Genomic DNA, 14,210 nt, shown 5'->3' with positions numbered 1-14,210 from the left:
AGGTTTCTGGGGAGGCGAACGTGCACACTAAATTTACTTCACTTAGGTATTTTTTGGACAATGTCAGTGAAAATGCTCCAACTTTGTATTGCTGACTTTATCATAAAACCTGCCTCAGTCGTTATTTTTTATTTTCAAAAAATAAAAACGTATCACAAGAGAGTTTAGCATTTTATAAGCAATAATCTACAGAAGAAATCGACAAAAAGTGGAACTTTGATTCATAAATTCCACGAAATCCTGTAAAAAGTTATAGAGAGGTAATTTGTAAAACCAATTAAATTCATTTGTTTATTCTGCAAATGGAATAAATTAGTTCTTGTTGATCATTGAGGACTGAAAATATAACATGCACATATGAGGAAGTAACCTACACCTTTTGAGAATGTAATAAAATGTAGAAAACTTGGAACACATAGTAAAGAAATCAACAGCCTTTGCCAAGGAAGCCCATAAATTTCAGAAAAGTAACACTACGTGTCCTGGGAATAAAATCCCAAAAATTCTATAAATGTGATTTATAAATTACAAGAACATGAAGTATGCAATACCCTAGACAGTAACCTCTAAGATCCATTTAAGCCATCTATGAATTCCCATAAAGCAATCTTCCTCATCTCCTTAAAAAGTAACCAATAATATTAAGGAACATGCAAATACTGAGAATGCAATCAACAGATTCTGGGAAAGTAGCTTGACACATATGAGAAAGTAATTTTCGTGTTTCAGGAAAGAAATTTGCATGTTAATCTATAAATTAAGTTCAAATATACTTTTCCTGTTTTCTTCCCAGCGGGTAAAATCTTCACATATCTGACAAATTCCTAAACTCTCGTGGTAATTGTACATTCAAAGAAAAAGAGGAAAATGAAACGTAAACACAGCAGAAAACCTGCGAAAACGTGAAAGTGCTGCCCCCCCCTAACTTACCTTTTAAGGCGCTCCAGAAGTGAAAGCTTCCAAGTGCCTTTTAAGAGCGACACTGCACGGTTTCTGCTGAGAAGGAAGTATGTAGATGAAAGTGGCTCCGTCACAAAGAGCAGAAAATAACCCAAAGGTATAAAAGCAGTAAAGGATTTTTTTTCTCTCTCTCTCCACAGAATCAAAGAAAAAGGGTTCAGTCTGAGTCAGTGTCTGTGATGAAAGATGGAAGCTTACAGGTTCACGGTCGGCAGCTGCTTCCTGCCCTTTCTGTTCCAAAGTTTAACATTTCTAAATTGGAGCTCTCAGCAGTCCAAGACACAGCTCCACGCTTTTCACTCAGAAAGACAGAGAGAGCCACGTGTCTTAAATGCTGTGACGAAATTCCCTAACTCTGTTTGTAGACAGTTTTTACTATTTGTCATGTTCTCACTGTAGGATTTAAATCTTTTTAGGATGATTTAAAAGCTCCCAAAAAAGAGCTTCAAGTCTCTTAATTCAGAGCTTTATGAGAGCAGAGAGCGATGTTCTGCTTTCTCCCTGCCCAGTGAAACCAACGCCAGTCAGAGCCGAGGTTTCCTGAGGACAGAGATAAGGCTGTGTGATTGAGATTAGACAGCAGGAAGTAGATCCAGGGGTAGCTCGGTTGGCAGCATCTGTGACTTGAATTCGATTTGGGCTGTCGTGCGGACGTTACCGAGTAATGAAGTGACACGTGTTCGTTCTGCCTGACTGTATGCTGGACTACGCTGGTCCTCTGTTTCACCGAGGGTTTTTACTGAGCCCTTCGACAAGTCTGGAGGAAGAACATCACTGGGAGCGAGGAACAGCGTGCTGCCGGACAGAGTACTGAGTCAGCTTCGTTTCTCTGCCACACAAGGATGCAGACGCAATGTGGCCGGGGAAAAACAACTTCTAACTATTCATGATTGGTCTCACAGCTTTTTAGAATACAAAAACAGTTTCTGTGCTTTGAAAAAGGATTCTTCACCTTACTTATTTCTCTCTCTTTTTGTCCTACTTAAATGTTTAGGATGGTCAAATGCTTGTTAATGCAAGACAATGATGTCTACTGAAAAATTTAAATGCATTTCTCTACTTATTGATTTACTGAGGGAAAAAAAAAATCCAAACTAAATATACAAGTTGTGAAAAAAATAATCACCTCTTTTGTTAAATCATAAATAACCACATTTTTGTTTTGATTTCAACACCAGGGCCTCATACTGTATCCCCTTATCCTGTTGACTCAAAAAACCTGCCTGACAACAAGAAGGAGACTAAAAATATACCAAGAAGCAACATACTGTGTCATTTCTTGATCTAAAAAAAAAAAAAAAAAAAATTAAAGAACCCATGAGAAGCAAAGTCCCTGACGTCTGTTGGTTTGCAAAGCCTTTTCTAAGGATTTGAGGTTCCAAGAAACCTCAGAAAGAGTCTTTATCAAAATATGGAGAAAACATGAAGCAGTGGAAAACCTTCCCAGAGTGACTGACGTACCAAAATGACTCCAAGAGGGCATCAAAAAGTCATCCAGGAGGTCACAGTAGAACCCAGAACAACATATAGAGCATTGCAGGCCTTGTCTCGGCAAAATGGACAAAACGTCAGACAAGGTGGAGGGTTCAAAGGTGAAAAAGCACTGCTGTCCCAACTACTCTCATATTTCCCCACAAAGCATGTTGATGGTCTCCAGGACTTTTGGGGAAATATTCTGCAGACATTTCATAGAAAGAACCAAATTCCTACAGTCAAAAGTGGTGTCGATATTCTGTTTCTGCAGGAAACCTCCTTGCACCTACCTGAGACGAAATTCTAGGTTCCAGAACCACATTCCAGATGACACTTTCCTATATTTTTACTTGTACAACCAGATCAAAATTTAAAGAGGAACGGCAAAAGCAAATGAGGTGGATTAGCAGAGCTTGTCAACAAGTGAAGGTGGCATCCAGGAAATGCTACTGTGGAATATCTTCTCTGCTTCCTGGATATTAAGTCGCCAGCCACGTTCTTCAGGTTACGGCGACAGTGGGGAGGAACCTCTCCCACTTAACAGGAAGACACCGCTAGCACAACCAAGCTAACGCTATGTTTGTTTGGCCTCCAAGGTCAGAACTTGAATCTGCGAATGATGTTATGTTCAAATCCATTGGGAATTACCAATAGTTGTGAAGCTAAACATGGATACTTCATCTAAATGGCAGCTGTATTACACCGTATTCTGGACCAAGGGCTTCTCCAACACCTCAGACTTTCCCCCCCGCTAAAGAGTATTCTTTTTGAGTTTGCAGTAAAAGCTTTTACAACATGAACAAGTACACTTGCGGTGGTGGAGGAGTTTCCGTAGCTGCCGCACCAAATAGACGTTAGAGCCAGAGGGGGGGAGGAGAGCTGAGGCTGAGTGCAGGAGATGGGTGAAGCGAGGCAGGATAGAAAAAGGCTTCTCAGTGGGAGCTGCTGTGCAGCCCTGTTATTTTACAGCAAATAAAATGTCCCGGTGACATGAAAACGTCCCCTGATAGCTGCGCTCAGTCAACAAATTCACAAACAACTGGCTGACGACTGAAGCTCATCACTCAGAAGAAGCATAACAGAATCATCATCAGATTTCCGGATTACCTGACGCAGTTGCTGCTGCGGAGAACAGATAAAAGGAAGCAACCCTGAGGGGGCTCCTGTGGATGATGACATTTCCACTGACAGGCACCTTTACACCCTTTGGAAGACTCTGGCTTAAACTACAACAATTATTTATAGACATATTAATTGTGCTATAAGCAGATTAAAAACCCAGGAACAGCAGTTTTGCCGTGAGTTTTCTTGCCTTCGGGAAGGCTGGAACTCGGTGCATGCAGGATGTAAATCCTTCTCATTCAAGAACGTGGCGGGTTTTAGTGAAGCGCAGAGGACGACCGAACGATGTGGCCACTTTTGGAGCAGAACCGGACACGTGTCCTGTTGTTGGTGTAATACAGTGAGTGCCGTATAGAGGAGGATTTCGTGAATCCTACTGAGTTGCATATGGAAAGAAGGAAAAAGAGAAAGGTTTTCATGCTGATGTTCCCTCCCCTCACTCCAGAGTCTGAAACCATTCCAGCCTGATTGTGAAAGTACAGATACGTGGGTTGAAGTAATCAACCTCTCCTCAGTTCCACTGCTTTGCTACACACACAGTGTCTGCACGCAGGAAGTGAAAATGCAGTAAATCTCACCGCCATATGCTGTTACATTCATCTCTGCCCATTATTCTTCCCCGTATAACATCCAGGCTCAGAGCACTCAGTGCTGCTTGGAATAGACAATAAACAAAGTGAGATCACAGCCTCATTCTAGGGATAGACTCTAGCAGGTTTGGTTCTTGTGTCTAATTGTACTTGTGGTTTTCATGGGCAGAATATTAAGGGCTTGTTGAGGACAGGAGAGTGTCTTGCTCAGGAACCTCAGGGTCTCTGCCTCGGTTTTAACGATATTGTGTTGCTGCCTGTCTCTGAGTGGACCTTCGTCTTGTACGGTTACAGCAGGTGTCGGCTCTTTCACACACCATCCTCTCATTTCAGTACCTGAAATGAGAGGATGGTGTGTGAAAGAGCCGGATCTGTGGTACTAGCAGCAGAAATGAGTCTCCTCTGGGGGTTGAATCAGGTTTTAGATTTCAACAAATTCCAAATATCTCCAGTATTTATTTATTACAATAATGGCCCAAAGTGGAAGTTAATAGACACTAAATGAAAATGTGAGACCAAATAAAGAACTCAGTCATGAACTTGTGGGATTTCAGCTTTGGAGATATTTAATGCAGAATAAATGATCTGTTTATGGAAAGGTTTTGTATGAGAGGTAGAGTTGTTTGCTGCTGCGTTCGCTCCACGTTTGGTTTTGTTTCTACAGGATTGCTATTGTGATACTAGGAATTCACCGATACAAAAATGTGGGCCATTATCAATGTCCAGTATTAATACTGCTGTTAAAACCGATAGCTGACATTTACTAATATTACATGTAATTTTTACCTATGTTTTTGACACCGTATAAAAGCGACCAAGCTGCCTCCATTGCTTCCCTGCTTCATTTAGGCCTCCCATAATCCTGTGCTGCATCACACAATGTCTCTTCAGAAACACAGACAGCAACAAATTGGATATAGACATTGATTGTCAATATCAAACCAGTTTTATTTATCAGACTGATGCAGATATGGTTAAAAAAAAAAAAAAAAAAGAAGAAAAATCCTAAAATCAGCGAATACCGATGTCGATATATTGTGCATCCCTAGTTACTATGGAAACCTGGACACTAATTAAAGTAAAGATCCACTTTGTGCACCAACACTGCGCACATATTTGTTAAGGTTTTCCTCTAATTCTGCTCTGCTGCAGCGAGCAGACACATGTTTAACGTCCTGCGGTCGGACCTCATCGGCACTTTTAATGCTTTGTCCAAATGTCAGCGCCCTCCACGGCTCAGGAGATGACCTTTATTAGACCTGAGCGCCTCGTCGTGATTAAAGCACCTGCAAGCACTAGAGACACTTATCAAAATGTCAAGAGACGCCATTTTCGAGACTTGACCGGTCCTTCAAGAGAGAGCTGCACCTGAGAGCCAGACACCTGATTGTTTTAGGAGATTTATGTGTGTTTCCGCTCAGGCAGAAGACATGAGAGTTAACTCCTTCTTCATCTCACACATCGCTTTGGGTCATGATAAACTGGTTATGCAATAGAGTGCAGGAATTGGATCATCTCCTGAATTTTGCTCATCCACATTAACCAATCTCTTATTATTATTTTTTTTATGGTTTAGACAGAACATCAATCATAAACACTTTACCAAAATATGAAATGATTTGCATGTGATTGGCTGAAATATGTGCCAAACAAACACGATTTGGTTGGAGAAGTTGCTGCTTCTATGTACAACAGAAAAAAGATGCATCATGCATTTGATCTGCAGGTTTGAACACAACAGTCAGAGCTAGCTTAGCAATTAAAAGTTTGGTCTCTTTACGACTTTCTGTACAGTTGAGGTCCTAATACTGTTGTGAGTTTTCTGTTATCACTCCTTTGTTGCGTTGGCAGTAAGTTTTGGGTCATAGTGTCACTGGACGACCCGTCTAAAATCCAGCATTCAGGGTTTTAGATGAGGGGAAAAAAAAAAAAAAAAAAAAAAGGCTTTTTGGATTTTTATGCTTGAATTGTCCTCTCAGTACTGTAAAATTAGCCTGAACTCAAAACAGAAAAACACCCCAAAGCAAAACATCTCTTACGCCACGTCAGACTGGATGGTGTTCTTCAGGTCCTACTAAACATTTATCTTCCTATAGAAAGTAAACAAAATCAAACAAACAAAAAAAAAGCAAGGATAAACTTGATTCCAAAGAGCTGGAGTTCTGTCTCTTTAGTTTTCTCTTGCTCGTGTGGATCAGGGGTCTCCAACGCTGGTCCTGAAATCTGTCCTGCAGGTTTTAGACTAACTGAATGACCTCTTTAGCAAAGTTTAGCAAATGCCTGGTAGCATACCACTCGTTTCATTCAGGTGTGCTGGAGCAGGGACACAGCATCGTCCCTGACCGTCTGGAATAGTTTCCGTTTTCTTTATTCAGCCTGAAAACACTTTGGCACCGCATCGCCCTCTGTCCTGTACATCAAAGCAATAAATATAAAAGTAGATGGTTAAAAGCAGTGAGAGAAAAACTCCAATGCAGAATCACTTTAAGTCCACTGATGCTGAAGTCTGAAACTTGACCTTGTACACCTGTGAGTCAGCTTAGCCCCCCAGCTCCAGGTTTCCCCCACTTCACAGGACATTGCATCACAGTGTTACATGTATCTCTTGCAGACTTACACTAACCTGAACTGAGTTTGCATAACCCAACAGCAGCTTCATACAGACATTTACGTGGATAGCAGGAAGAAATTGAAAAAAAAGTTCAGGTACATCCTGTCAGTACAAGCTGATGAAGAAGAACATTGTGTTAAACACCAAGTAGCAACAATCTCAGGGGTCACTTCTGTGGGATTTAATCACCGTCTCATTTTAAAGCTGCGGTTTGTGACATTTATAGGAAAATATGTGTTTTTTAAATATATTCTCAAAGCTGTCACTATGTGGTGAAAGTATATTTTTAAGACAGATAATCTGTGGGAGGAAAAAAAATTAAGCTCCTCTGCTTCCTCCATGTGCTCCTACTGCCATCTGCAGTAATACATCGCTCAGTCAGAAACGACCAACCAGAGCCAGGAGGAGGGTCTTAGCGCCGCCAATCACACCTGTGTACGCATATTTTTTCCCACAGATTGTCTGTCTCATATTATACTATCACGTCATAGTGACAATTTTTAAAAATATTTAAAAAAAAAAAAAAAAAAAAAAAAACTTGAGCCATAAAGGAAGGACTCCTCAGTTTTTTTAAAAGTTGCTTAACTTCAATATTAGTAAGGCAACAAAAACTGTTTGGCATTTCCTTTTTAAAATGTTCAAGTTGGAAAAGAAGTTGACGAGTCATAAAAATATTTTTCTCATGTTAATAATAATAATAATAATAATAATAATAATAATAATAATAATAATAATAACCCTTAGATTGAAGCAGATCTGAGGGCTATGTTCATTACAACACGTTTACATTTCCATCAGAATAAAACATGATTATGATGCTCTTTAAAGGTCATTTCACCTAATCACAACAGAGAGGAGAGCTCATTAAGCCACTATATACTTTATATCACCTACACACAGAGCAGAGCTGCCACTGGATGAAAAATTGAAAGAAAAATGCACACGCAGTGATTTTCAAGGTCAGACTTAGACGTTAAGCTGAGCCTCGTTGAGCCGATTTAGGTCCTGACCCGATGAAAGCTGTTTCATACTGCAGTTACGTTAATGCAGGGTGCTGGGTTGATTTTTTTTTTCCCTTTTAAATTTTTACTACATTTATTTTAGACATTTATAAATTGCCTGTTGAGAATTGACGAATGTGCAAAGTTTCACACGTCCTCCTTTTCTTTTTATTTCAATTTGTTTCTAGGAAAACTGTAAACAGGAGCAGCAACTAAACAAATGCATGATAACAATGAGCTAACAATACAATGGTTTGTTGTGTATTTGTTTTAAATTAAGTCAGGCTTTGACACTCCCGGTCAGTGTTTTCGTTCCGAGATTTTACCGAAGAAAAATTTATTTAAACAATGAGAACAAAATTAATAAAGATGAAAGTATTGGCTCTGAGTTTGTCCTTGTGGTTATCTGTATGAAATGTATCTCGTCATAAATTTGCATAAATTCACCTTGGACACAGATGTTAAGATTAATTGTGCTCTTTTTAATGCAATTACATATGATGAAATTAGAGCTACAACAATTACATGATTTTAAAAAATACCGAATCGTGGTCTAAACAAGAGGCATTCTCAATGAGCTTCTCATGAATAAGGAAAAAGCCGAGCCTATGCAGTTTCTTCGGGGACGAAAGAATGGCTCAACACAATACTTTCTCCCTGAGTTAATATAGGAGGCAAACAAAACACCAGATGTTTCACTGCTTTCGGCTCTTTATTTGGCACTTTGAAAGAGCTCAGCGGCTCATTTGCTGTCAGCAGCCACTCAAGAAACTTTAGTCTGAGAAACAAACAGCTGAAAAACAATCTCTTAACTCCAGACCTTTTCAAAACGCCATGTGGGGGTGAATTTTTCCACTAATAAATTATTACTGAGTGGGTAATGAACTATAGATTTCTACCTCCACTGGTTTTTCTTTTTTCTTCTTCTTCTTTAAAGTTCACAACAACATTACTTTGTGTGCATTGAGGATGACTACATCACCGTAGTTACAGCTGGCACAAAGAAGCAAAACGGTGGATAAAAAGCTTGTGATGTTTTTGAAGCATCCAAGTTATGTTCCAGTTGCAAAAGAGTGAAATTTTACAAGTTTAGAGTTTGATCCTGATCAGCGACGTTTACTGGTAGGGCTGAGATTATGAATCTACCAGCCCAGCTGATATTTGTAACAGGGGGAAAAAAAATGTTTGAACTTGATAAATCATTGACCAGACCAGATGTTTTCGAAACAATTTTGCCCAAATAATCGTGGATGGTTATCATAGTTTGAGCTGGTCCTGTTTACAAACCAATTCTGTGTTTTTCTTTTTTTTTTTTTTTCAGTCCCCAACTTTTCCTGAAATCCATGCAGTGTTCTCATACACACAACTAAAAGGTTTGGCTGCATCTATGCAGGTTACACACACACACACACCGGGTTCTCCGGTTTCCTCCCACAGTCCAAAAACATGACTGTCAGGTTAATTGGCCTCTCTAAATTGCCCCTAGGTGTGAGTGTGTGTATGCATGGTTGTGTCTCTGTGTTGCCCTGCGACAGACTGGCGACCTGTCCAGGGTGACCCTGCCTCTCGCCCAGAACGTTAGCTGGAGATAGGCACCAGCAACCCTCCCGACCCCACTAAGGGACAAGGGTGTAAAGAAGATGGATGGATGGATGGACTTCATGTGTAGTGCCTGATTGTTTGAAAAGAAAAATTGTGCTGGCAACTTTAACCTTCAGAGTTCAGATCTTGAAATCCTTTCTCACGATTTACTTTAGGAACGGGCCTTAAAGCTTCCAGGAGGACGTCTACAGCCCTCCTCTAGGTTTCGGCTGTCCCTGCTCTGCATCAAGATGGTCCTGTGTTGCTGCAGTGACGTGATCTGCGAGGCTGCAGGTGAGTTGTGGACTTTTTGCTTGTTTCATATTCTGGTCTGGATAAGCTTTTACTCTGATGACAGCGTATCTAAGACCGACAAGCAGGAAAAATTAAGACCTCGTCAATCAGCCAGTTTCCAGATGGCGGAGCGGATGAAAATCTGATGGCTCTTCCCTGCCTTTACATTTTCATCAATTTTGCAGCTCCCTTCGGTGTTGCACAGTCGAGCAGCTCACAGCTCACTGGTCTATCTCTCTTGTACTTCACAGTGCAAGGACAGAGAGAAAGGGACAGCTGTACCCTAATGTTTTACATCCGGACACAAATTCAGATTTTTGGTCCAGTTTTCTGTCTGATGTGATAAACTCCAGATTCTCCAGTCACTTCCTAAATGGTATCTTTCAGTCTGACCTTTTCTTTCCTCTATTTCTAACAAGGATTATCCTGCTATTTTCTCATTTACTTCATCTCACATTTTAATAAATAAAGTTACTATAGGTGCTTGTCAAACTTGAAATCTGAGGCATTTCTCACAGACTGAGCCAAGCAAATTAGATGGATCTTTCTGACAGGACGCCATCAGCTAAATGCTGAAAAAACATGCACTTTGCTGTAGATGTTAGTAAAGAACTTCAAATAAATCATTGCCTAAAGAAAAACACAATAATGTTCAATTGAAACAATTGAACATTTATTTTCAGCTGAATGTCAGACTCCCTGGAAGCAAAGCATGAAAGAAAAGGTGTTGGTTTGGGGTTTCAGAGTATGATTGTGGTCCTTTCTTTTGCTTTGGACGGTAGCCGCTTTTACAACCATGTTTTTTGTTTTAAGTTTTGTACTTTACTATTATTCCTCACAATTATTTACCCTATATGTTGTAAATCTCTGTGTGTTCTTTCATAATTCACAGCCTTGCAACAAACAACCTCTGAAGCCTCGAAGGTTTGTTGGAGAGAATTAGAGAACAAACAGCATAATGAAGACAGAGGAATGCAGCAGATAGGTGAAGGGAAGAGGTACACGACTCTGGAGGAGCTGCAGAGATTCACAGGTGGAAATCCCAAAAAAAATAAAAAAAAAATAAAATGTATGCAACAATGCAAGACTGCAGCGGATATTCACATTTCTGCAAAACTGTGAGTCTAAGCACACAGCCAGCGCTGCGGAAAGAATGGCTTAGATCAGAGCAATTTCTTGTGCGGGAAATCATTGGAAATGTAGTGAAAAATGATTCGAGGGGGTTTAATACAAACGAACGCCACACTTTTCCTTTTCCTTCAGTTGTGGACAAATTAAATTAAGCATCATCATAAAGCATCAGTAAACCATATTGACGTTTGTGGACGTGACGTGACAAACGTGCATGAACACTTTCTGCTCTTCCTCTGATGACTCTCACCCACTCTCAGTCCTCAGCCATGTTTCATTAACGTGAACTGATTAATTATTTCACTTCCATTGTGTGTGTGTGTGTGTGTGTGTGTGTGTGTGTGTGTGTGTGTGTGTGTGCATGTGCATATGCTCAGCAAGTCATCAGTTATTTACCAACTAATGCATGGCCTCGAAGGGAGTCACTTTAACAGGTTAAGATTACGTAGATGGAAAATTAATTTACAAAGACCTTTACACTTGAAAAGACTAATTTGCAAAGAAGTAGTAACAAACAACCCAAGTGGAAGGACATCAGTACTTAAATGCTTTTTCATGTCTGTGTAATTTTTTTGCTTCAATTCAAATGAGTCAGAAAAATCTCTCTGAGGTAAATGAGGTAAGGGTGTCAGATAGTCAGTGAAGGTAACAAAAGTCTTTTTTTAAATAAAGGGAGTCCTTTTTTAATTAAAAAACAAGGGAAAGAAAGAAACGCAGCACTGAATGTGGCACAAAATGGGGCTGTTGGCAATTGGTCTCTTTCTAGTCAAGTCCTTTCATTATGCATTCAGTTCAGTTAATGGCTATCCCAGTCCTTTTGCTCCATGTACGCGTTCTGCGTGTACATGTAGCTAATTTCCTGTGATGTGACACTGAGGGGAAAATCGGTGCCCATTTGAAAGTCTATTTCCGCTGCGTACTGCTTATGTTTCAGCTCTGTTTCACACAGATTTTATTCGCTGTTTCTATCAGATCAAACCTTGACTAAAGCAAAAATATGTAATTGCCATCGCTCTTCAAGACACTTGGACAATTAAATAAATAAATAAATAAATAAATAAATAAATAAATAAATAAATAAATAAATAAATAAATAAAATAGTCTGAACTTGCTGTATTTTATTGGCACACATGAGGTTTTGCTGCCTATTTACAACAATCATTTTAGCTCTGATGTTTTTTTCTTTTTGTTGCTGTTGTGGGGGAGAAAACTGATGCGCACGGCTCCATCAGCTTTCTATAAATGCACTTATAGTTAAAACATTCACAGATGAAAATGGAAAGCGACTGACCACACATAATCAGCCCAGTAATATCAAAAGCACAAAAATACATAGATGATTGTGATGCGCTTTTACGCACGACCCGTGGACGACTTTTTTTTTTGACGCATAAATATTCACGAAGCAACGTAGCAAATTATTATTTTTTTTTAATAATTTAACGTAAAACATTCATGTAGCTCTGAATGGGGTCAGAACAATCTTATCATAAAAATGAGCGACAAGAAGCGTGCTGATGGGTTCCGATTTGCGCATCCAGTGCGCCTTGGTTACAGTTTGCCGAGCACATTACGCGCGTCATTAAGTCGCTCCCTGAGCCTTTAAAACCACTATGTCCTGCGGACCAGACCCCGCAGTTTGTCCCGAAACTCCTTCCTCATGAGGCAGTAAATGATCGGGTTCAGGCAGCTGTTGGTGTGCGCCAGGCACACGGTGAGCGGGAACACGTACGTGTGGACTATGTAATACGCACTGTCCCAGTTGGCAAAGTTCAGTTTGACCAGGACGCTCCACAGGGTGATGGCGTGGTTCGGCATCCAGCAGAAGAAGAACGACAGCATGACGATGGTGATGGACTTGGTCACCTGGGATTTCCGTTTGGGGTTGCTGGTTTTCATGCTGCGCTTGCGGATGATGCGCAGCAGCATGAAGTAGCTGACCGACACGATGGACATGGGCAGAACAAAACCCACAACTATTTTCTGGATGTGGTACACCGCCAGCCAGTACTGGCCGCCAGGAAACCTCAGCAGGCACAGTTTCTCTCCCGTCACGTTGGTGACCGTGGAGAAAATCGACGTCGGCGCGGTGGCCACGGTCGCCAGAGTCCAGATGACCGCGCACACCCACTTGGCGGAGCACGACCTCTGCACGGTTCGGTTCTTCAGAGCCGAGGCCAGCGACCAGTAGCGGGTCACGCTCATGGCGGTGAGGAAGAAGACGCTGGCGTACATGTTCATGACGGTGACCGACAGGATGATCTTGCACATCGCGTCTCCGAACGGCCAGCTGAAGTCCATGACGGTGTCCACGGCCCAGAAGGGCAGCGTGAGGACGAATTGCAGGTCCGTCACCGCCAAGTTGAGCACAAAGAAGTTGACCCTGGACTTCCTGCGCTCCTGTCTGACCCTGATGAAGAAGAGGACCAGCAGGTTGCCAACCAGCCCCGCGGCGCACACCACAGAGTAGACGAGGCAGATGAGGAATCTGAGGACCGGAGTTCCGTCAGCCGTCACGTCGATGTCCTCCAGGTTGCTGAAGAGGTCCGGCCTCAGTGACCTGTTCAGAAAGACGCTCTCATTGACTTCACTCATACTGTCAGCATCTGGGGGGAGGTTTAATTTAAACGCCTGAACGTGTATTCCCAAACGGAGCCTCAGCTTGGAGTGCTGCCATCCCAACTTCTCATCTCCTCTTGAAGACGCACAATCGTCTAATATGACAGCCTGCGGCTCCTGGTGACAGGACAGTTCCACCCACCGTCTCTCTCTCTCTCTCTCTCTGTGTGTTTTAGACCAGGGGTGGGGTTTGATGCTCACTGGTGAGCATCATGCAGGCTGGATCCATCAGGCTTGCGCGCAAACGAACGCAAATCATCTTCTCCAAAAGCATAAAAAAAACAAACAAAAAACATAAATAATTTCGTTTAAGTTTAATGGATAAATGATGATGACATTGTTAGATATATCGTACCTGAAGCCGCTAAGACGCACATTAGATGTGCAACTGAGTGAGTCCCCTTCAAAATAAGCTGAAAGTTCATCAACAACTCACTGCTGCCACCCAGTGGCCAAACGACAGCGAAAGATCATATACGTTCATCTCTAAAAATGCCAGACGTTTCCAGTCTCAGCTCCAAGTCCAGTTTCCAGTGCTTTACATTCAAAATACAAAATTCACTATTATATGACATCTGAAAAAAGAGCCTAAAAGGAAGAAAGGAAAAGGAAGAAGAAAGGAAGGAAGTTGGAAAGAAGAAATGACAACGTGAACAACAAGAAAAAACAGAAAGGAAGGAAGGACAGAAGCAATGAAACAAAAGGGAGAAAAATGTAAGGATGGGCATAAAGAAGGAAAGAGAGAAAGTAAGAAAAGAATGAAGGACAGACACAATGAAGGAAAACACCAGTAGAAAATCTGACCAAGTGTTTGGTAAGATTGAAAT

At 41.2% G+C, this 14,210-nt stretch overlaps 1 protein-coding gene across 1 annotated transcript; it reads right to left on the bottom strand.

The window, feature by feature from the left end:
• Window positions 1–11,867: 11,867 nt before the first annotated feature.
• On the bottom strand, window positions 11,868–13,928 carry LOC106959371 (relaxin-3 receptor 1-like). Its single transcript, XM_015051916.1, has one exon. The coding sequence runs from the start codon at window positions 13,357–13,359 to the stop codon at window positions 12,376–12,378; it is 984 nt and encodes a 327-aa protein (XP_014907402.1). The 5' UTR covers window positions 13,360–13,928; the 3' UTR covers window positions 11,868–12,375.
• Between the last annotated feature and the right edge of the window lie 282 nt (window positions 13,929–14,210).

The sequence above is a fragment of the Poecilia latipinna genome, unplaced genomic scaffold (assembly GCF_001443285.1).
Source record: "Poecilia latipinna isolate Pla-1442-1.1 unplaced genomic scaffold, P_latipinna-1.0 Scaffold1074, whole genome shotgun sequence".
NCBI lineage: Eukaryota > Metazoa > Chordata > Actinopteri > Cyprinodontiformes > Poeciliidae > Poecilia > Poecilia latipinna.
This window is presented reverse-complemented; position numbering and strand designations above follow the sequence as displayed.